The sequence below is a fragment of the Miscanthus floridulus genome, chromosome 5, assembly GCF_019320115.1.
Source record: "Miscanthus floridulus cultivar M001 chromosome 5, ASM1932011v1, whole genome shotgun sequence".
In the NCBI taxonomy this organism is placed as follows: domain Eukaryota; kingdom Viridiplantae; phylum Streptophyta; class Magnoliopsida; order Poales; family Poaceae; genus Miscanthus; species Miscanthus floridulus.
Window position 1 is genome coordinate 6,411,737 of NC_089584.1, and position 23,733 is coordinate 6,435,469.

At 45.8% G+C, this 23,733-nt stretch overlaps 2 protein-coding genes and 1 pseudogene across 3 annotated transcripts; 1 reads left to right on the top strand and 2 right to left on the bottom strand.

Annotated features, from left to right (window-relative positions):
* The first annotated feature begins 347 nt into the window (after window positions 1-347).
* On the top strand, window positions 348-5,006 carry LOC136449428 (serine/threonine-protein kinase STY13-like). Of its 2 annotated transcripts, none has more exons than XM_066449453.1 (4): window positions 348-774; window positions 1,685-3,034; window positions 3,445-3,900; window positions 4,003-5,006. In XM_066449453.1, the coding sequence occupies exons 2-4, from the start codon at window positions 2,015-2,017 to the stop codon at window positions 4,243-4,245; spliced, it is 1,719 nt and encodes a 572-aa protein (XP_066305550.1). In that variant the 5' UTR covers window positions 348-774; window positions 1,685-2,014; the 3' UTR covers window positions 4,246-5,006. The 2 variants fall into 2 exon arrangements, with proteins under 2 accessions (XP_066305550.1, XP_066305551.1); XM_066449454.1 differs by lacking the exon at window positions 348-774 and adding an exon at window positions 832-1,092.
* Window positions 5,007-5,296: 290 nt separating this feature from the next.
* LOC136449429 (beta-glucuronosyltransferase GlcAT14B-like) lies at window positions 5,297-8,459 on the bottom strand. The gene is made up of 3 exons (XM_066449455.1): window positions 6,525-8,459; window positions 6,218-6,293; window positions 5,297-6,132 (listed from the first exon to the last, which is right to left on the bottom strand). Exons 1-3 carry the CDS (start codon window positions 7,276-7,278, stop codon window positions 5,493-5,495), a joined length of 1,470 nt encoding a protein of 489 aa, XP_066305552.1. The 5' UTR covers window positions 7,279-8,459; the 3' UTR covers window positions 5,297-5,492.
* A 3,282-nt stretch (window positions 8,460-11,741) lies between these two features.
* On the bottom strand, window positions 11,742-17,569 carry LOC136449427 (probable serine/threonine-protein kinase At1g54610; annotated as a pseudogene).
* Between the last annotated feature and the right edge of the window lie 6,164 nt (window positions 17,570-23,733).

A 23,733-nucleotide genomic window follows, 5' to 3' on the forward strand; every position in this document is an offset into this window, starting at 1 on the left:
CTTTTTTTTTCTCTATGTGATGAAAAGCTTGACATTCTCCAATTCTGCAGTCCCTCTCACCCCAGCCCTGCCCTGCCCCACACTCCACCACACAAAAAAAGCAACATCTCTTGGCTGCCCCTGCAGCCAGTTTTCCATTCCATTCAGCCATTGACTCCTCCTCCTCTGAAATCTCACTGCACCCTCTACATTTTCTGCATTTACATCAATGCCCTCGCTTCCTACCTTTCCGTAGTAGGAGTATTTCCAAACAGGCCCAAAACGTATCCGTATTTGCGCAGAAGGGCCCAGCAAGAGAAGAAAACAAACCCGCAGCGCCCTCGAATTCTGCAGCCTGCGCCGCCCCCGCCCTGCCGTAATCTCCTCGTCGTCGTCTTCTTCCGCTTCGGATACGATACGAGCCCCCCTGCGCTTCGCTACATTCTCAACAAAGCCCCTCTCCATTGCGTCCGTTGCAGATCGGTGGAAGAGAGAGAGGAGAGAGGAGAGAGGAGAGAGGGGAGAGCAGCAACAGGCAGCCCGTACGGCGGTGCGGGGAGCGGCGTACGTGTCCCAGCCCACCGGCACGAGGCCGCGTTTACAGGGTGCGCGGTACCACGCACGGGCCCTTTTTCTGGTGCGCGCCCTCAATGCGCTCTTGATACCCCCCGGCTCCTCCTCGATCCGCTTCTCCTGCTCCTGGCCGCGCCTACCTGGAGCGGGAAGAGCGGTGGGAGCCCGGCATTTTGATCCGGTTTTCCGCGCGCTTCATCCGCCCGCCGCGATCTCTGGAAGGTTAGTTAGTTTCTCGCAGCTCCGATTTTGGTGCTGCCAGCACGCGAGATTTTTCTTTTGGTGTGGGGGTTCTTCTTCCATGACTGTTCCAGGTGTTTAGTGCTCTTCATACCAGCTTAGTTCTTAGGGGTAGGTTTTGATCGATTTCCTTCTCAAAAGGCAAGTCTTTTGGACGAGGATTCATCGTTCCTTCGCGATCTTGTTGTTGCTTGGCTGTCGTGAAAGTTTCCACCTTTGTGCTCCGGATTGGTTTTCCTTGGGGCAACCGCGTTTACACTCCTCGGTTTTCGATGCCATTGATGCGCAACTCCGTTCGAGGTTTGCGTTTCGTTCATGCTTTCGATCGGCGCAAGTATTATTTTTCCTCTTTTCGATGGATTTGATTGAAATATTTTCGATTTGCCTGTCGATTTTACATTGAAGGTGGCTTTTAGAGACTTTTTTTTTCTTATGGAAAGAAATAAAAGTCTTGATCTCTGAATTGGATGGATAAGAAGATGTTCTTCGTTTGTGCATTTACTGCTAAAATTGCTCACTGTTTGATATGGCGTCCCATGAAAAGTCACGGATAGACTTGACAACGATAGATCTATGTACGCAGTCTGGCGTAATTCAACAGTGTTCTCAGACGTCGTCGTGCTTGGTCCGGTCATCCTCATACTGTTGCAGTTTCTCATGGTTCAACGCGTCTGCACCCCGTTTCACACCTGTTTTTCGGGACCCCCAATGACACGAGAAGGAGTCAAAAGCCCGTAATTTTGAATTATTGATGTCTATTATTTGAATCTTGTATTGGATACTTGCTATGGTTGAACTAGCCTTTTTTCTAGTGCAATAATTGCCAATATAATAGTGGCCGTTGCTCAACCGGTTCAGTTTACAATTTTGCCTCCCTGTTGCTGTATTTTAGGATTATTGGGAAGCCTGTATGGTGACTACTGGATCCTCCACCAAGCTCTTCAAGTTCCAGGATCCATTCCTCTGTATTGGGCAAGCTCTACACCTCTGTAGATTATCAGCCTGATTCACAACTTGCTGCAAGAATTCGACTGCAGATGGACCAAGGAAGCGGGGCTGATGCGATTCCTGGTTTGCGGGCTTCTGTTGGTGTTTCGAGCTAGCAGACTCCTTTTTTCCTCCTCAAAGTTCCAATTCAACATGTGGTTTCTATGGATCCAAACTTCCAAAGTTGGAATCTGATCACTCGAGTCAGTGCTTCTTAGCTTCCTTATTTGCCGTTATGGAGGAGCAGAACTCATGGCTTAGGACCAAGTTCTCCCATACTGTCTACACTAGAGTCGATCCTCGAAGAGTAGCTGTCGCTCCGGTTAGCAAAGATGTGGTGCTACCTTTTGCTCCGCTTAGCAAGGATGTTGAGCGGAAACTGCAGAAATTTATCAATATGAAGAAGTCTGTATCGATGCCCGTTGATCGGGATGATGAAGATACAGGAACTGCATTCAAGTACTGCGCTAGCTTGCCGCTAGTCCGATCCCCGCTTCAGCTTGATAGGGACAAGGTCAACAAGCCCAAGAGGGCGAGCCTGGAGATTCCTTCAAGCCCCCCGATGAACTCAGAGAGTTGCAAGACTCCAAAAGCAAGGAGCCTGGTCAAGAGCCCGAGTTCAATGATGCTCCTAAGTTACTTGAACAAGGCACCCTCAAATCAAGGCAATGGTCCACAAAAGGCTTATGGACCTCGGCCCAAACCAAGATCAAAGTCCCCCCTTCCTAGTATTTTGCCTTCTGGAGTGTTCAAGGAAGCAAAGTCTAGCAGCCAGAGGTTTGCAAGCCCTCCTCCACAGCGAAGAGGATCTGAAAAGAGTATATATGGCAAATCATTTGGTAGGCAGGTCTCTGATATGGGTCAAAGTCCTGATTGGTGCTCAACTCCAGTGGTATCTGGTAAGCACAAGTCTCAAAAGGATAATGCTTGGACAAGGAAATACAGTGGTGGAAGGAGGGTTAGTGCAGTGAACGCTGCTGATGATCGAAGGGCACAGATGATTAGAATGAACCAGGCGGTGCAGACGACAGTTGATTGGACCCTTGTTCCATCCAAGCTGCTCGTTGGGCACAGGTTTGCTAGTGGAGCGTATAGCCGGTTGTACAAGGGGTTCTATGATGATAAGCCAGTTGCAATTAAATTTATCCGCCAACCTGATGACGACGACAATGGGAAGATGGCTGCAAAGCTTGAGAAGCAGTATAACAGTGAGATCAATTCATTGTCTCACCTGTACCACAAGAATGTGATCAAGGTAACAGTTAACAAGAATGTGATTAGTTTTGTCAATCACTGCATTGTGTCTTTAGTCTTATGTCTCCTGCTAAATGGTTATATACAAGTGCATGTGCGGATTTTACATTACACTCTTATAACCATTTTATTGAGATCAGTTTAAATTAGTGCTACTGATTATGGCTTGTGAAGTTGCCCCCACTATTTTTAGAAACAAATTAAGCTGGTGTTCCCACTCTTAGGAACACTGGAACTGCTGTGTTAGTGTACTCAACTGCTCAGAGTATTTATCAATATATGTTTGTCTTTGTATGGATTGTTTGTAATGAGATGATCTTACCAATTACGCATAATGCATTTCAACTGCATGTAGTGTTGATTGCTTTGTAATGCAACCACCCTTCTCTGATCAATTTTTTGCTAATGCAGCTTGTAGCAGCCTATAAATGCCCACCAGTCTTTTATATTATTACTGAGTTCCTTCCTGGAGGATCATTAAGGTCATACCTAAATAATACAGAGAACCACCCCATCCCTCTTGAGAAAACCATATCCATTGCTCTCGATATTGCCCGTGGTTTGGAGTACATACATTCTCAAGGGATTGTTCACCGTGACATTAAGCCCGAGAACATTCTCTTTGACGAGGACTTCTGTGTGAAGATTGCTGATTTTGGTATTGCCTGTGAGGAGACTTTATGTGATGTGCTTGTGGAGGATGAAGGCACTTACAGGTGGATGGCACCTGAGATGATCAAGCAAAAGGCATACAACCGAAAGGTGGATGTCTACAGCTTCGGACTGCTCATGTGGGAAATGGTGTCTGGTAGAATTCCTTACGAGAACCTGAGCCCTTTCCAGGTGGCTTACGCAGTAGCCAACAGGGTAATGATTTTTTTCTTGCTTTGATTACAACTGAAGTGAATTTCTTGGCACAGTGACTGTCGAGGCAAATATATTTCTTACATGATTGATTTTTTTTCCCAGAACTTGAGGCCAACAATTTCTCCAGAATGTCCATCGGCCCTCAGACCCCTGATTGAGCAATGCTGCGCCTTGCAGCCTGACAAGAGGCCCAACTTCTGGCAGATTGTGAAAGTCCTGGAACAGTTCCACTCCATTCTCTCACAGGGTGGCTGCACCCACACACCAAAGAGTGGCACCTGCCAGGACCCCAAGAAGCGGCTCATGCAGTGGATTCAGAAACTGAAACCGACGCATAGCACCTGAGTAACCAAGGCTCTTATAGTTATAGCATCGTTGCAGCCGTAGTTTTTGTCAGGTTGGGTATGCTCGGTAGTTTAGACCTGTTGAGGATCCTTGATTCAAGGAACCAGTGTTTTAGGGATGCTCGTAGCTGTGTATCCGCTGATCTGCAATATAGATCTTACAGTAGCTGTCATGGTTATGCTTTTGCATTTTTTTTCTCCTTGTTAAATTTACCTGCAGGTTATTATTCTCATGATACCATAGCATGTGCCCCTCACTCGTTGAGGTGAAAGCAAAAGGAAAAGCATATGCAGAGTTGACTCTTGAGGCCTGTCTTTGGGAAAGGGCGTATGCTAATACAATTATTGCGCCCTTCCCTTCTATTATCAGCTGCCCTGCCGTGCTTATTGCCATGATGCTGATATCTGAGACAGCAACATCTGATGGCTGCCTGACTAAAGCTCCATTATCCTTGAGGTCACAAATCATAGTATTTTCGCCATGTTATGTCGACAGTTTAATTGTTTTCGTTTTTTTCTTCTTTTTGTTGCGTTCAGACGTGTTTCTGAAACCGGTTTTGTATCCATTGGTTTTGCTGTATAGTCTGTCTTTGGTGAAACTTTGGGTTAATTCTAGGTCCAGTTTGCAGCATTCACCATGAATACTTATTTGCCTTGTTTGGATGCAAAGTACTTTTGGAGTTTTATAACAATACCATAGTTTTGTAAAAATACTTTGGTTTTGGAGCGTCATGAATTGTTTGGATTGAACGAACTTTATAATTTTGAAACCATGGTATTACTGAAACAGTAGTCTTTTTTGGAGTTTTAAAAACTGTTAAGCCTCCATTTTTTTCAAAAAAAAAAACTATGGTTTTGCATGTCTCTTTGCTTCTCAAACTAAAGTTTGTTGATACTAGAGTTTCTCAAAACCTTAACATCCAAACAACCTGTCGACAGACAGCAGAAACTGGGTCCAAAACCTGAGCATTGTTGCTCTCTGGCAGTACACCATTTCAGAGTTGAAGAAGAGAATGCTTGCTATGGGCCATTCAGTAGTCTCACACCTGGTCTCACACAAACATGCCAAGATGTTTTCTGATTCTGAAATTGGCTGACACTGACACTAACAGGATGTTTGCTTTTATGTGTGTATTTGTTATATGAAAGGTGAGCTATGATCATCTCCAGTCCACTACATGAGTACAAATCGGCTGGTGTTTTTTTTTCCTGTACACACACACACACATGACACATGATGCATGTCGACTACTTGCACTGCCTGTTGGGAAAGGCCTCGGACCTGACGATCCTGTCGATGAGCCTCCGGAAGCGCTCGGCTCCGGGCCCAGGCCTGAGCACCCAGTCGTTGTCCACGGCCCGGCACGCGGGGTCGGCGCCGCACCAGCCGCCGGGCACGAACGCCACCTCGCCGGCGGTGCCGTTGGCGGGGCGCGGGCGCGCGAGGAGTCCGTCGTCGATGGCGTCGAGCACGGGGTCGTCCCGCGGGAACTTCCTCGCGAAGGGGGCGCCGCTGGCGAGCATGGCGGGCATGTCGACGAGCGCGAGCGGGTGCGGGTGCTGGCGCGGCGGCACGTCCCACTGGATGTGGTGGAGGTCGTGGTTGGCGACGGTGGGCACGAAGCGCGGCGCGTTGCAGAGCAGCGTCTGGAAGTAGCCCTCTGGGGAGGAGACGAAGTTGGTGTAGTACATGAGCAGGGTGCGCGGCAGGTTGTCCCACCCCCACACCGTGTACTCCACGAAGTCCCGCGTCAGCGCCACCCAGGCGGAGCCCGTGAAGAGCTTGAACGCCGTCGGCAGCCCCCGCTTCGGCGTCACCCAGAAGAGGTCCTGCTTCTTGGAGCCGTACAGCCCCGGGTCCACGATCATAGGCCGAGCCCGCTGCCCCCTGCAAGTATGAAGCATGGCAGTCAGCTTCAGCTACCTTTGCATTTCATCGAACAGTTGAGCTGCAGATGCAGAGAGCTACTCACTCCTTCCAGCCTAAGTAACCCGTGTGCTCGATGAAGTTGACGTTCCTGGGCACCGTCGAGAATACGTGCAGGATGTCTGCCATCAGTCAATTCAACATTCAATCCGTTGGTAAACAAATCGTCAATGAAACTTTTGTACATATATATAAATAATATAATGCAAAATGCATTAGCGTAGGTGAACCCGTTTGACCGTGTGTGTGTACTCGATCACGCGGGCATGGAGGAGGACGACGACGAGGCGACGACATGCTTATATATATGTATATATATTATAAAATTTATATATACGTATGCATATACGTACCGTCCTGCGTCATGAGCGGGTAATCGGAGGCGGAGAGGTTGATGAACCAGTCCCAGGCGCCGCCGCGGCGGAGGAGGACGGCGCAGGCGTGCAGCGTGTTGGCCACCATGGTGGGGCCACGGTAGGTGACCATGTTGGCGCGGCGGATGACGTGGACGTTGCCGGCGCGGCGGAAGACGGTGGAGTTGGCGACGCGGGCCGCCAGCTCCAGGCGCTCCGCCACGGGGGCCTCGCGGTCCAGGTGCACCACGTACTGGTTGCGCGGGTGGTACAGCGCGTGCAGCGCGCGCCACAGCCGGTCCAGGTCGCCCTTGGACCCGGAGATGAGGTACGCCAGCCGCGGCAAGCCGGCGCCGGGCGGCGGCGTCGGCGTGTCGTTGGCCGCCGGCTCAGCGGTGGCGGCACGCTCTCCCTCCACGAAGTCGGCGGCGCGGGTGGCGGGCAGGAAGGAGAAGAAGGACGACGACGAGGAGAGGTAGGACGAGGAGGACGACGTCGTGGCGAGCGCGACGGCCAGGAACAGCAGCAGGCTCAGCGCGGCCGAGAGCGCCCACCGGCTGTCCACCAACCACGCCGCGCTGCTCGGCAGCAGCTTCGTCGGCGACGCCGCTCCTGCGCCGCCGCCGCGAGGGGTCTTGGCGGACGGGGAGTAATGATGGTCACCCCCGCCCACGGCCCCGCCACCACCGCGCGGGGAAGCCGACTTGGCCGACCTCGGCGAGTGCTGGTCGCCGCGGCCGTTGTTGGCGTGCATGGCGCCCAACGACGATCTGCCGCCGCTCGGTGCAAGGCGCCACCAACAGCTACCGATCGCGCGCGATCGATCTGTTGTTGGGTCGATGGACGGACACTACAGCGCCTACGGCCGCCGCTGCGGCTGCGTGTCTCACGCCCGGGCGCCCTGGATGATGACGATGGTGCTTACCGGCGATTGACGAACACCAATGATGAGCTTGGCAGCTTTATACAATCGTCGTAGGGATCGGACGAGGGTGACCACGACACAACCAATGGCAACTGGAGATCGAATTCTTGGGGCCGCCGGGCAGGGAGCAAGAGATTTGGATTTTTTTTTTGGGTCTGCAAGGGATTTGGATGGGTCGAGAAGAGAGCTGGTTACGTGCTGGCAAACAAATGAAAAGAGATTAGGATGATGGATCAAACGACGACGACGACGACGCTGATGCAACCCCAAAGACCTTTGCAGGCAAGACCGGCCGCGTATTTAACACACCACACACAGCAATTGCGATCGGAATACTACTGCCTTCCTGTTGACCAGTAGACAAATCCGAGACCGCTTCAACGGATGAACAGCCCGGGCACCTACCCACTGACCTGGAGATTGACAGAGAACAACAGATAGATGCAGGCAATTACTCTGAAGTCTGAATCGCTCATCAACTTGACCTAGAGAGAGAGAGAGAGAGACAGATGTGCCAGGATTTGATCCAGTCTAGGAGCGAGGAGGAGGAGGAGGAGGACGACGATGATAGATATGGCGTGGAGAGGCGAGCAGGTTTCTCGGAGAAACGGTTGCTGGTTGCAGGGATGTCGCGAGGGCAAACACGCGATATATAGGTAGGCGTAGGCCTCTGTATGGGACGGGAGAGGATAAACAAATGGCAAAGTGGCCAACGCCCCCGGCAACGCGGCGAGCTCGTAACGTCCCCGGCGACCCTCCGGTCACGCCCCGTCCCTTTCGTGCTCCATCTCTCCCGTACGCAGCGCAACCCAGCCCGGCCGCGATGCCGATGCCATGCATGCACACCGGCCACGCACGCCGTACCGTACCCTGCGTTCCCTTTTTTCAACGCAGGCACACATTATTCTTGTTGCATCTGTCAGCATCATCGACATCTATACATACTAGTATATCATTGCGAATTCAGTTTCAGTCCCTTGGTTGTGACACCAGAACAAAGATAAAAATAATGGTTAATGAATAAACAGGCAGATTAGATTACCTATTGTGTGAGGCGTATTAAAGATTTGCTTTGCCTTGTGCCTCTCTTGACATCAACGATGATGGAATATATTTGTTAGTTGTCATTATTGGTGTGCCAAGAAACTGAACAGCCTTTTAATTTCCTCCCTCTGTTTAGTCTATGCCTTTCTTTTTTGTAGGGCGCTGCTTATTCTATGCCTATGCCTTTCTTTTTTTAGGGCACTGCTTATCCTATGCCTGACACAGATCTGAGTGCCTCACAAGGGACGTGTCTGCCCCGCTAGTCACCTGTCTCGGGTTCTCGGCTGCGGCGGCGGATTGCCATGCCATCCAGGCCACCGCGGTGTGTTTGTGTAATCGTGTGTACCTGGGCGATCCATGCATGGAGTTGGTTTATCGTGTTTCCTTCTACTGCTAGCGACATACCAATCATCTATACGCCTATAGCTAAGCTAGGTCTCGATCCTGATCCACGACCAATTTCCAAATACTAGTTGCTAACCTATAAGGTTCGGGTGCTAATCTATATCAATATCAATATCTATAATCTATAATTTATTATCTATAATCTACATCTATAACCTATATAATCTATAATCCATAATTTTCTATATTAAAGAGGCAAAATTTCTCTCCATCCATTTTTTCGTCTACTTCAATTCCCCTAGCTACCCGGGCACTCCGTGTCTTGTTCGTGACTCGGACGCATAACCCATACACATACGAGTTAGAACGACTTGCGTCTAGCGACATTGAATCCAGAGTTTGACTTCCAATATGTATTGGGTCGCCCCCTACATATCTCGTATTGATCCGGACTCATGATCCGCACTCATACGAGTTAGAACAAATTGCATGCATCTAATGATGATACGAAATCTGATTCCCATACATATTGGGTTCCGTTGCAATACAGGGACACATTTCCTAGTCTAGTATTAAAGAGCCAAAATTTCTTTCTCCCGTTTCTCACAAAATCCACTCACCCATCACTTGCCCTTCACTCATCGCCTTAGGCCCCGTTCGGCTTACCCCATATCCGGCTTGTTCGGCTTCTTTTTCAGCCGAAACAATGTTTTCCTCTCACAATAATTCAGCCAGAACAGTGTTTTCAGCCAGTTTCAGTCAAAATTCAGCCAGCCGAACGGAGTTGAGTTTGGAGCTACAAAACTTTCATCGGTGGCACACGACTTATGGCATAGCTTGATCACCTGAGCCCCTTCACGTCATGACATGTATGCAGATGTATGGCTAGTCTTCCATCATTTTGAAAAAAAATAAAACAGGTGCATACAATAACCATATGTTTAAGTTTTAGTCGATCTCATATTAATTTTCCATATGGGATTAATCCTTTATTGCTCTAGAATTTACTGTTTCATTTAAGGTTGGACAAAGCCTAATCTAATACAACAAAAATAGCTAGCTCATTATTATTGGCATGAGCACCGCGTGACAAATTGTAAATCTCATTGCAACATATGGGCTTGTTTGCTAGTAATATTAACTAGTAAATCTACCCGTGAGTTGCAACTGAACATTTAGTTTGTTGCATGGTTATTTGGACAACTTGTGACTTAGAGATTTATTTACCAATCATATCATGTGTTTCAATTTGTCTGGGAATCGAACTTCATACTGTGTCTCGACATGTGCTGCTTTAGCTCATATGGGTACCGAAGGTTTAGAGATTTTATCAATGATCGTGTCGTGCGTTCGAATTTGTCTTAGAATCGAACTCTGCACCATGCTTGAACACTTAACTCGTATACACATGGGAGAAAGTGGTGAACCATAGAAACACTTTGTACTCCAATTCATTTCGGAATCGGACTCGGGCCGTGCTTGGACATGCTACTCTTTGTGCATGCATGCATGGGAGAGAATGAGTCTGATCCATTGGATCCCCATAAGATGGTCGTGGGCGACGAAGGAAGAAGAAACATTTCGCAATTTAGTTATTTAGCGGTTATTATAATATGTAACTGAAAGATAATAGGAAATCTAAATTTAAGATGTATTTGTTTGAGCTTCTTGAAAAGTGTTTGTATCACAAAAAAACATAATATCAACCAAACGGGTGGAATCTGAAGCTATTTTTTAAAAGGACGCTGCTTTTCACTCACGTAGGTATAATTTGCGGGGCACTTAAACTCTCTTTCGGTTTTCTGCTTTCCAAATGCATAAAACTAGAGACAGAAAAAAGTTAGGTCTTTGTTTGCTTGAACTAGTTCAGCAATATTTTTTAGCAAACGAATAGTATTTTTCTCTCGCAACAAATCAGCATAAGTCAAATTTCAGTGAATCACGTCATAGTTTACAGCATCCTGTACTACGGGGAGACGCACGTGACTGAACTCGGTCGGTGTGCATCCGTCCTTCGTCGTCCCCTGCTAGGTTTTGTGGACATGCGTCCACGGGTCGCCGTTCCCGCCAGTGGAAAGTGAGGAAAAAACGAGCAGGCTGACCTCTGCACTACACGGCTTGTTGCCTTCGTCCACGCGCGTCTTCGTCTCCTCTGACCCTTGTACGCTGAAGCCTCGCAGCCCAGGACCCGGCCACGATCGTCTCTGACCCTTGCGCGCTAAGCATTTTCGCGGGGAGGGACGTGTGCATCAGCATGGCGTCCGCCGGTTCGTGGTCCGGCGGCCGGGTGGGGTCGAGCGACGAATTGAAACTCTGCTCTGCAAGTGGAAGAGACATGGCCGGCGTCGCTTGATCGCCGCCCGTCGCGCTGGCTGACGCAACCCCTGCGACGCCGAGGCCCGAGGCGGAGGCTGCGGGCCGGCGTCGAGTGGTCGTCGGGGCTGGAGGCTTCAGCCATAGCGTAGCGTGCGTACACACAAGTCCGGCTCGTGCACGGCAAGACGGCCCAGGACGGGGGTTTCCGTCGTTGTCAGGTCACGGTCGCCCGAGCTCGTGCCGATTGTTTAGGTGGACTTGGTGATGCCGACAGACAACTTCCTGTAGCCTCGTAGGAGCAGTCGATTCCAGAGGCCGGGAGATGCAGGAGCAGGCAACAAAATCCATATCCATATTCTACTGGAAACCTTGCAGCTTGCAACATAGCATGCCACGAGGCCCTTCGTCCCAATCACTGAGCATCTCATGGAAAAGATCAGCATATGTACCTACCACAAAGTTACCAAGCCAAGACTTGTTCCATCCACGCCAACAAGGTTACAAGAATAACAACTGATTCAACAAAGCTCCCAAGTCTCAGCACGGCTTTTGAGAGATTTGGTGGCATCGTCACAGTGAAAAAGCTCTTGGTGGCCAATTTTGACTCATACATACATTGGGTTTTCAGTTTAAGATTTGGCGACCTGAGATACACCTACCATCGCATTGCAGTTGCAGCAAACATTTCGAATCCACCTGACGATACATGACTTTGGTCACCGAGACACTCAGAACCGCCGCCAATAAACAAATCACCTCCCCTCTTTCCTTCAGTCTCTCTCCAATACACATGCCCACTACACGGGTGTTGCTTTCATCCTCCCTGTACATAGCATAGCATAGCGGTGTGGTCTATATCCCCCCGAAAACAGCACGGGACCAAGCAACTCGAAGGTTCCAACTCTTGTTCGAGCGCCTCACTGCTGCATGGCCTGATAGCTGGAGCGGCTGGAAGGGAAGACAGGGATGGCGCCGAAATCGCCGGGTCTTATGCCGTCCTGGTGATGTCCATGGTCCCTCCTCGCTCTCGACTTCTCCACCCGGGTTCGCCGGAAGACTTCTTGGATTTGCCGGTCGTTCTCCTTCAGCATCTCGTCGACATTGCCTGAAGGGCAGGTCAGGGGCCCAGAATGGTGGATCTTGTTGCCTTTCGATCCGTAGCCCTGTTATGTCAAGCCATAAAATGGTCAGTTTTTTCTTCCAAAAGTACTAATAATGAACTTGAAGCAGAATAAATGAGGTTGGTTTCCATTTAAACCCCTTTTTCATGTTTCATTGACCTAATAACTGGGTTTGTTAACCTACAATTTGAGCTTCGCGATGCATGTTAAACTACAGTTCTGAATGAACAATGCAATAACCATGGTTGAAACAGGACAATCAAGCTTTCCATCCTTTTGCATTTCAGGCAGGACATTACTTACAATAGCTCCATCAAGCCCTGATGTTCCTGTCATCCTTCTTCGGGAACACTTGATCGTACTTCCCACTGTCACTGAAATGCTCAGTTGATGGACTCCGACAAGCCTCCGCCCATGAGCAAATGCTTCAGCTTGAGCAACCATTGTCCTGCTGCTATCGTCCGTTCGGAGACCTGATCTTGTTGACACAACCACAGGGTGATTCGTAACACCAGGGACCTGAAGTTCACCATTTTTGCCACCTACAGCCTTTGATGGCTCGGCTCTGATTAACTAAAGGACCAGAATGGAAGATCCTGGTTGGGTAGGCACGTTGTGGGTCTTCAGAAGACTCAGTAACAGGAGTTGGCCGGGGTGGTTCTATTCGGAATCCAGACGCGGAGTCTTCTTTGCAGGGATTGAACATCTCACTCCTGCTCCTGGTATTAGCTTGGGCTTGCCTTTTCTGAAATCAAAGACATTCATGCAGCAGGCAATACAGGTTACTTATGGATTTGAAGTGACAAGACAAGTGCATATGCATCTCCAAGCTAAAGATAAAAAAGGACTATTCAGGAAAGTGTCAACAAGTGGAGAATTACCTGCAATGATGACACTAATTCTGCATTTGCATCAGGGGCAGGGACTGCTCTTGATTCTCTAGTTCTCCTTTCGGGGTCATGTTTATGTTGCTTTCCTCCAGTAACACCTTGCCTAAAAAGTTAATGGCTATGATTCAGTACAAAAGAAATGCAGGCACTGCAGTATGACAGCAAGCTGGTTGCCTTTCACGTAAGTGTTAAAATTTAAATAGAAAAAGATGGAAGCAGGCAACAGACTAAAGGAAATAGGAAAAAAATGAAACAAGTCGTGCAGGTCTAGAAAACAGGACGTGCTAATTATACATGAGAAAAATGAGAGATAAATGTTAATCCTGTGTAGCTGTAGGGGAAGCACCATCCATGGATGGAATGTTGCGTAATAATACCTCCGTCCCAAAAAGAATGCAGTTCTAGGTACATTCTCGGTTAAAGTGCCTAAAGTTTGATCAAATATATAGATAAAAATATTGATGATTACGATGCCAAATAAGTATATTATGAAAGTATGTTTCACGATGAATCTAATGGTACCTATTTAGTACGATAAATAGTAGTAACTTTTTATATAAATTTAGTCAAACTTGACATACTTGAACATAGCACTGTTCTAGAATTGCATCCTTTGTGGGACGGAGGGAGTATATAAAAGAATGTGAGGATTGGCAGATCTACCTAATCACTCTGCTTCACAGCTGTCCCTTGGGGCACAGAGAACGACAAGATGTAACATCAAGAAAAAAAGTAACAATTGCTGCCCCTGTTACATGACTCACTCTAGTAACTCAATTTTCCAACTATCACAGCATGGGTACAAATGGCAAAAGGTGTAGAAAGGTATCGTGAACGATGGATCTTGTGAAATGGAGGTAGTATATGTTCATGTGCTTGTGAAAAATATAATAATGTTCATATAAGTTTGACAGGTCGACAAAGATAAGTTTTGTGCTCCATGACCTAGTGAAGTGCTTATGTAATTTTCCGACAGGAAACAATAAAGATCAATGCCTCATTAAGAATTGTCTTTGGTTGATGATAAAATGCGAACAGCAAGTTGGTTGTGCTTACCTTCGAGCTTCCTCCTCCCGACGTTTTGCATCAAACTCTTTGCTTGGGGGATACCTAGGCAAGCTTGAAGGATTGCAAGCATATGGCTTTGTTGTAAAAAACTACAGACACAACAATAGGTTCATAGCTAATTATTTAAGGCAGGAGGAATGAAATAGAAAAGAAATGATAAGTGTCACTTTTGGGCATATTACTTGATAATACAAGGATAAAACTGGCTATTCCAATATGATTAAAAGCATGACCATAGAAATGTATGGTGCTACCCACTACTTCCTGATTGCCAGACTATCGAGTATAGACTGGTAAACACAAGATAAGTTCATTCCGCCATGTTGAAAATTCAAATTTTAGAATATTTCAAATGGTGCAAACAAAATGAGTATTGAAACAGCACGTCTCATAAAAAAGAATGGCCTGTTTGAAAACACAAAATAAATGTCTTGTGTTGCTGGAGAAAGGTTTAAGAGGGAATTGGTATACCTCACTTTGCAATGCAGAAGACGCAGTTCCACGATCTGCTGGGTCTACTGAGAGGAGAACATCTACTAATGCCAGAGCAGGAGCAGGGAACTCTTTAAATGTTTCTGGTACACGCCTTGCATACGGGTGTTGTGGTTTGAAAATGGTGGCATGGGGAAGCTTAGATTTCCTCCAATAATCCTCTGACGGTGAACCACAGAGTTTAAATATTTTATGCAACTGCTCAACCTAGAAACAGTGGAGAAGCTTTAACAACTTAGTTTTGTAAACAAATATAACTACTGAAGATATTCTCTTACAGCATTCACTTAGTGTGAGGGGAGCTTGTTAGCATACCTCTGTTCTACCAGGCATGATAGGCTTGCCAGCATATAGCTCGGCAAGAATGCAGCCAGAACTCCAGAGGTCTACAGAAACACCATAATTGGTGGCACCGAGCAAGAGCTCTGGTGGCCTATACCATAGCGTGACAACACGACTAGTCAAAGGATGCCGTTGTTCAGGATCAAAGAAGCTTGCTAATCCAAAATCTGCTATCTTCAATATGCCTCGGTTATCAATCAAGAGATTTGAACCCTTAATGTCACGGTGCAGAATGTGACGACTGTGGCAATGCTCAAGACCACGGAGGAGCTGTTGCATGTAACACTTTACCTGGACAACAGTGGTCCTTATCGTCAGCATGTTCTGACCATAGATCATACAAATAGCTAGTTCACTTCATTTCAAAAATGCTATACCGGCTACCAGATAGTGTTGCCAACTCTTTTATTTTAATGAGACTGGTATACATGGAACACTTCATCTAGTGATGCTTATTGTCAGTATGTACTGACCATAGCTCATACAAATAGCTAGTTCTCACTTCATTTCCAAAATGTTACTAACTACCACTGTACCAAGCAATGTTGCCGAGTTCTTTATCTCTCTGAGACTAAGATAGTAGCAGGAATATTGACAGGTGAATACACTAAGGACCACAACAATATGACTACATACCTGAGACTCGGTAAATTTTACTCCAGAGAAAGAAGCTAGTCCAGCTAGATCATGCTCCATGTACTCAAAAACAAGATATAAGCTGCAGGACATCCTTGACGTTACTAGACCCTCTAGCTTGATAACATTTGGATGATCAAGTCGACGCAAAATGAGGATTTCCCTTGCCATAAATTTCACGCTCTCAGGTTCCAAATTATCAAAGCGCACTTTCTTCAAAGCAACAATCTTCTGCTTTTCAAGATCACGAGCTCTGTAAACATTACTGTATGTACCATGACCAATCTGAATAAACAAAAGAACAGTTATTGAAAATAATTTCCAAGGCAATAAAAGTTACATGTGCCGATCTTCACAGTGAATTAATTTCATCAGAGCTACCCCTGGCAACACTCATGAACACATCTGAGCACATGATCTCAACAACTCGGTCCAAACCTAAATTCTAGAAATGGTTTGAAGTATTTAAGCCAAATATCAGTTCCTGCCTTTCACAGTCCAATGTCTAGACCTAAAGTATCCATCCAGAACAGGGTAAACAGAACACTACTCTTTGTTATATTACCGCCTTATTTCCAGAAATTTAGCAGAGATGAACAGTCTTTGCTGCTCTCAGCAGAATATTTTATTATTTATAATTAAACAACATTTGCAGGAAAAAAGCAGAAGAAATACGAAGAGCAGTAGTCTTACAGTTTAATTTCATTCCTGGTAAAAGACCAAACTTTTGGCGCATTCTTACCAAAAGCTTGCTAGCAATGCCTACACTATTCATAGGTTCCACGGTCCACTGAAACTAACAAAAATGTCCACAAGAAAGGAAATGCCACGGCATTCTCGCATCCAACACAAAAGGCATCCCTCACTGATAACGGAATGTTACTATTTCCTATCGTCCCCAGCTGCCATCGCCAGACAGACAAAAACGAATCCAAGAAATGAAAAGATCTCGCGATATCAAATTGTTTCCGCGTCGCTGGAAATATATTCCATGTAAAACGTAACATTTCCTCATTTACCGCGCAATTTTACTGCTCCCCATCTGTTCACAGAGAGCAGTACCTCAACTTATCTTCTCATCTAGCAATAGAAATCACAAAAAAGACTCAAAATTTACAGCATAATTTCACAGATTATTACTGTTCTGAGATTCCGGCACAGGCGAAAAGCGAGAGCAAAATGCGAAGATAACAAAGTAGCAGGGGCGAAGCAACGAAGAAGGTCCTACCTTGTCGAGCTTCTCGAACGACTCGGCGCGGCGCGGCACCCATCCACGCACGGCCTCCGGGGCGACGGCGACGAGCCACGGCGGCCACCCCACGGCCACCTGCTCCGCCTCAACCGTCCTCGGCACCGGGCTCCTCACCTGGCACGCCGCCGCCATCGCCATCATCGCCCGTCTCCTCTCCAGCGCCTCCTCCCTCCCGCTCCCTGCCCTCGCATGCTGCTGAAGCTGCAGCTGCTGCTTCCGCGCCTCCTCCTCCCTCCTCACCGCCGCCGAGAGCTTCGCGGCCGGCGGAGGCGTCGCGCGGCACTGTCCGTCGTCGAAGGCGGAGGGGCGGCCGCAGACGCAGCCCATGGCGCCGGCTTTAACTGCAACGGCGCCCGCCGCCCGCGGCGTTGAACGGAGCTGCCTGTCCTGCTCAGCTCAGCCGGCGCCGGCGCCGGGAAGGGAGACGCATGCGGCGAGCGGATCTTGCGGCTAGGGTTTGGCTCGCGCGGATTAGGGTTAGGAGCGGTGTGGCACTGTGGTGGCGGAGGAGGAAGGGGGGAAACGGTGGCGGGGTGGAACCGTGGGAGTGGAAGGGAAGCAACAACGGCCACTCCGCAGTCGCAGGACGGCAGGAGGAGGCACGCTTCGAGAGGGGAGGGTCTTATTTGTAAATTTGGATTGTGCAAGGGTGTCCTTTTGGTTTGGGGGGCCTTTTTGTACAATTTCTGGAGTGGACAAATAGCATGAGATTCGAGGTCTTGTTATTAATTATAGAAACGGGGAAGGGAAAATTCCAGGTCACCCTTGCACTTTGGGTTTGGCTTCATCTCGAAATTTCACTTTGAACGATGAAATTAGGTTTTTTTCATACAAAAAGTCGTGGTAGAACTCAAAGAACACCTTAAGGCCCCATTCGTTTTATCTTAAATCCACAGGAATTGAGGAAGATTTTTACTTGTAGGCGATTTAATCCCCTCAATCCCAATGGATTTGGGACAAAACGGACCTGGCCTAAGTGATTTTAGATGATGGACTAGTGGTGAGACCAAACGTCTCGAAGGCATTGCACAGGTAAAAAAAAAGAATCCTAAACTATATACAACATACACATTATTGTTAGTAACTGTACCAAAGAGTCCACGACCACTATAAAACACACAACGGGGGACTTTTTTGCAAGGTCTATGGTTCAGGCCATGATTGGAAATCCCACAGTTGCGGATGTTACAATCATGTTGTGAGTACATTCTTGGTAGCTATCATAGGTGTTTTTTTCATGTGGAAATACTACAAGTGGTGGTAGAGAACCTACATCATTCTTCGTCTTAGTTTTATTTATTGTGGCAACAACTCATCATGGTTTAGTTGTCAACAAAACTAAAACATAAGTAACAACATAATTAAATGCCTAGAAAAAAGATGCAAGATAAAGTAACGCACATTAATCCATAGGAGGAGAGCCCTCTCTAGGTAGAGATGTGTATAGCCATAGAGTCGTTAGGGGCTTATGCCCCTCCTCCCACCTAAGCCCTCTAGATTTATTGGTGCCTCTATGAAACCATAACAATAATTAATGGTATTACATATAGGATTAGAACATGATTGGTTCACAATCAGAACCTGTCTGCCATAGGCATGATGTGGTTTTTTAGACGTATGTTTGGTTCATGCCACAACTACGATGTGTCAAACTTGCTTAGACATATGCCCCACATATCATAGACTCATTTTGATGCCAAAATTTGATATAAATGTTGCGCACTTTGTATATCCTTAGACGTATGTTTGGTTCATGCCACAACTATGACGTGTCAAACTTGCTTAGACATATGCCCCACATATCATAGACTTATTTTGATGCCAAACTTTGATATAAATGTTGCGCACCGTCTATCATAGACTCATTTTGTTGGCCATATATTTTTTATTGTTGCACACTTTGTCTATCCTTAGCCATGGCTAAGTTAGGCATCAACTAGATAAACACTTACTCTTGGCTTCCAAAGAAAATACTCCGCCCGTCCCATAACAAATAATAAGTTTCTATAAAATTTTAGACAGACTAAGGACGTTGGCAAAAAAAAAGGCATGTATCTTCATCTCTTTTCCTTTCTTGAAAGATAACTCGCGAATTTGGTACTTATCATTTGCATGCACCTATGAGTAGCTTCCGCGTTAGGAGTCGGTGCTCCATGTTTGTGTAGAGTGTTATTTATTTTAGGATAAATTTTAAACCTTGAAAAAATATTTATTTTAGAATGGAGGGAGTATACTGCAAAACTTGATGAACAAAAATGGCCAAAAAAAGAAAGGCGTGCCCATAGACTGCAGCATGTGTTGAGAATTATTATAATTTAAAGTTGTAAATTTCGTTTGACTAAATCCTGAATCCCGCGGGACACGAGAGAGAGAGGCGTTCAAATGCAAGCTTGGTCGACCAAAAAAAATATCTCGACTTTCGGAGGGTGTACACGCATAAACACATCCCCGTCAGAATTAAACACGGAAGCTGTTGCTCGCTGCACTGTCCCTGCGCCCGGGGGCCATCTCGCACGCAGGCTACCCATTCTCCTCTACACCCCCTCACAGCACGCCCTGACAGGCATGTCTCCCGACCCTCCGGACCCCACGTGTCATCCGGGCCCAGGACCGCGAGGCTGGTATGCTCCTGGGTGCGGCTCTCCGAGCCCGGCGCCGGCCGTTAGACTGTGGCGCCGGCCGATTGGACTGCGCGGGCGCCGCTACGCTACGCCCCCACCGCCCGCGTACACGGGATCTCCCTATCTCTCGCAGTCGCAGTCTCGCTGCGCCGATCGATCAGGCTGGCTGACGCCGCGGGGCCCGCCGCCGGCCTCACTGGTCTCTGCCGTCTGCTCGGGTAAAAATTTGGCGGGTAACGGCAGGGTCGTTCCCGCCTCCACCGCGGCGCCAGCGCGCACCTCGATGGCTTTTTTATTGTTTGTTTGAATTTTTTTTTTGATCTGTTCGTTTTTGTTGATAAATTATAATTAAAAATATTGTTGACTGATTTATTACGAAAGAAAAATAACGTACGTTCATGAAAAAAAAAACATTGGCTTTTAAGCCGAGCGAAGAGACGAATAGTGGGGGATGGCGAGGTACGGAGTACTACTGCTGGGCAGTGTTGCTAGCTGCTGGCTGCTCGTAGGACTGTGCGTCTGTGCGAGACAGTTTGAGACGGGTAGCAAACAGTGTGTTCGTTTGCCCGTATACCATCATAAATTTTTAGTCAGAATAATATTTTTCTCTTATATAAATTAGTTAGTAGTATTTCTTCACAAATCAGCTAACTGAACGGGATAAAATGCGTTTGCTGAAAGGAAACTTTGGTGTCGTCTTGTCAGTTGCTTTGTTTTGCGTGCAACTCGTACCGGGACGGTGCTGTCACGTGTATGCATCTACAGTAACGGGGGAAGATTAGCATGACATGCTCCCTCCACCTCACAAAAAGAAAGACTTCATTATAGCATTTTATTTTATTTTTTCCACGGTGAAACTGTAGCACTGTTTGTCACAGTCACTGGTACTTTTGAGGAATATCCAAGTCATTCTAATTCTTTTTTTTATTTGTATTATGAATTCTATAAAGAGCCATTTGGATCCCTTCGTTCGGGAGGAATTGAAATCTACTTAATGGATTATGGCTATTTGGTTTGAAATTTGATATTAAGTAACTTCCCTAAGCTCACAAATAAGGAGGTGTTTGGTTCTTTAGTCGCTCCTAAAATTTATATCATATCGAATGTTTAGATACTAATAAGGAACATTAAATATAGATTAATTACAAAATCAATTACATAGATGGAGGTTAATTTCCGAGACAAAATTTTCAAACCTAATTAATCTGTCACTAATGTATGTTTACTGTAGCACCACGTTGTCAAATTATAGACTAATTAGGCTTAAAAGATCCGTCTCACAAATTAGTCGTAAGTTATGCAATTAGTTTCGTTATTAGTCTATATTTAATACTCTATGCATGTGTCTAAATATTCGATGCGACAAGAATTTTAGGAGTTTCTGCAGGAACCAAACAGCCCCTAAGCCTATCTCAAATTCATAAGGTGGGAGATGGAAATTGATTCTATAGATCACTATACTATAATTCTACTCTCCAACTTATAGCATACTCTTTAACTCACTTCCCTACAATAGAAATATAACATATAAGTATATCATTGTATGCCTAACAATAAATATACAGATATATTTCCTATATAACTATATTAGCTTAATTAATCTATGTCTAAATTGTAATTATTAAAATAAATTCAATTCAAGGATCCAAACATGCCCTAGTTTTAATTTGTATTATCACTGCAACGACTTTAATCTACGAAAGACAGACGTATATAAGCAATGATCAGAGACCATGCAGCTGTTTTAGATGTAGTAGCTTGTTTCAGGATCCAGGCTTTGCGCGTCCGGCCGGCGCGGCGAAGCTTTCCCCTTTCTCGGTTTCTCCTGATCGCCGGCTCTCATCAGCAGCTTAATTGCAGCATACTGTATACTACTACTATATTATATGGTCAAATGCATGCATGCCCTTCTCATCTAAAGCGTGTTTTTGCGACGATGTTTGCGTCGCTGCCCAAGTCATTCCCTACCCAGCTTATATTATATTATGGCAATAGAAGAAGAGTATCAGAGACAGATCAACTGAAGCTGATCGAAATTATTGTAAATGGATGGATAGGCCGGCTAGCTAGCTAGCTTAACATGGGTCCAACACGCCATCAGTGGGCACCAGATTAGAGCCAACTGCCGTCCATGTACACGTTACGTACGTACAGAAACAGACAAATTAACTAACTGATTGCTTCCACGGCGTGATATTATTTGGCCACACAAGCAAGCTATGATCTGTTCACCACTTTTTTTTTAAAAAAAATACTCGTATAACTAGCTGAGTAGCTGTTTGATCATCTCGGTGTATACTACAGTAATTCACACAAGCAAACAAGCCAGCAAACAGAGCAGTAGCAGCTGACTATTCACTAGCATTGCAACATTCTACCTCCATCCGTGAAAGAATGAAATTATGGGATATGTACCAGTCAAAAAAGCTCAAGTTTGACAAAGTTTATAGCAAATATTATTAGTATTTTTTTCTTTAAATAAATTTATTATAAAAATATATTATATACCTATTCTAATGGTACTTACTTTCTATCATAAATGTTTGCACCTTTTTATATAAATTTAGTCAAAGTTTAAACTGTTTAACTTCTCGAAAAACAAGAATTGTATCCTTTCATGGACGGAGAGAGTATTGTACATATGTAGCCTATTATTATATATGTAGTCGCGGCTATGAGGCTATGAGGGAACTCTTCCCCGACACTTAGCGGCCGGTGCGGTCGCGGAGACGCGGTGCCAAGGACGCATAGGTGTCTGCGCACAAGCTAAGTTGTCTAGTTCGTGAGTAAGTCATCCAAGGATACCTTGCTAGGGAGGCTATGCTCAACCGTAATCATTCTTGTCCTCCTTGGCGCGCTGCTAATGACGCGCCGTGTAAAAACTATCTCATACTTAATATAAGGATGCGCGAACCTTTTGCGTATTCGAGAAAAATTATATATGCAGTCACTCACATTGATGCACAAATGGATAGGCCCAATCAGCTGTCCTAGAAATGATTCTTAGCGTGTTCGTTTCGGCTGAAATGATCGTGAATTATAAGTTAAAAGTATTACTGACTACTGACTGATTTGATGTGAGAGAAAAATACCGTTACGGCTTATAATCCACGATCGTATAAGCCGAAACGAACAGGCTGAAAAATCACAGCACTGCTAGCACAACCCGCTCTGACGACCTTAGTGCTATCGTTGACTTGGCCCGATACATCGGATAGTTCTTGCACTAACACCCTAGCCCGTAGTGCACTAATGTTGGTCAAGACACTATGCCGACCCAACCCATTTGAGTGTCGACCGTCGGATGCCCAACAACCGCTCCGTGATCGTTGGATATAGCCATTGAGGAGCAGCGTACTCCTCTGTTCAAGAAAGAAAGTTGTTACGGGATACACACTGGTCAAATTTTCTCAACTTTGATCAGATTTATAGAAAATACGTGCAACATTTGTAACTTCAAATAAATTTATTATGAAAGTATATTCAATGATCTATTTAATGGTACTAATTATGTATTATAAAAATCAATATTTTTCATATATAAATTGGCCAAACTTTTAAAAAAATTGATTTCTCGAAAAACGAGAACAACTTCTATTTGGGACAGATCGAGTATATAAACATCGCCCCCTCCAAGCCTCCACCAACGTCCTCGAAAAACCTAACACATTTCTGTGACCCCTCTCTCCTTTCTCTCTCTTTGATTCTTCGTCTCTCCTTTCAAGTTTGACTAATAAAATTATACAGAATATTATTAATATTTATATCTCTAAATAAGTTTATTATCATAAAAATATATTATATAATTAATCTAATGATTTCTATTTGCTATCATAAATGTTAATACTTTTTGTATATATTTAGTCAAATTTAAGATTGGTTTGACTTCTGAAAAAATTAGATGTCCATTTTGTTTTTAATTTCTAGGCAACAACTAAGTGATCCAACGATAACCATCACTCCATGACATTTTTTAGCCCTTAGATATAAAATAGAGGGACTACATCAAATCTCTCTCCACCTTTTCTTCTTCATTCCTTCGTGCGGCCGTGATCCCAACGGGCTGCTCTCCCCGCTGCCTCTGCCTCCCTGCCCGACCATGTGACATTCTTAGCTAGATTGTGTAGAAAAAATTGAGCAAGAGGAGACCTTAAATC

What these genes read in the sequence shown, in the direction of transcription:
- LOC136449428 (XM_066449453.1), top strand. Translation starts at nt 2,015, where the DNA reads ATGGAGGAGCAGAACTCATGGCTTAGGACCAAGTTCTCCCATACTGTC. An exon ending in ACCACAAGAATGTGATCAAG is followed by an intron (nt 3,035 to 3,444) that starts GTAACAGTTAAC and finishes TTGCTAATGCAG; the next exon opens with CTTGTAGCAGCCTATAAATG. An exon ending in CTTACGCAGTAGCCAACAGG is followed by an intron (nt 3,901 to 4,002) that starts GTAATGATTTTT and finishes TTTTTTTCCCAG; the next exon opens with AACTTGAGGCCAACAATTTC.
- LOC136449429 (XM_066449455.1), bottom strand. Translation starts at nt 7,278, where the DNA reads ATGCACGCCAACAACGGCCGCGGCGACCAGCACTCGCCGAGGTCGGCC. An exon ending in CCCGCTCATGACGCAGGACG is followed by an intron (nt 6,294 to 6,524) that starts GTACGTATATGC and finishes GACTGATGGCAG; the next exon opens with ACATCCTGCACGTATTCTCG. An exon ending in GGTTACTTAGGCTGGAAGGA is followed by an intron (nt 6,133 to 6,217) that starts GTGAGTAGCTCT and finishes TCATACTTGCAG; the next exon opens with GGGGCAGCGGGCTCGGCCTA.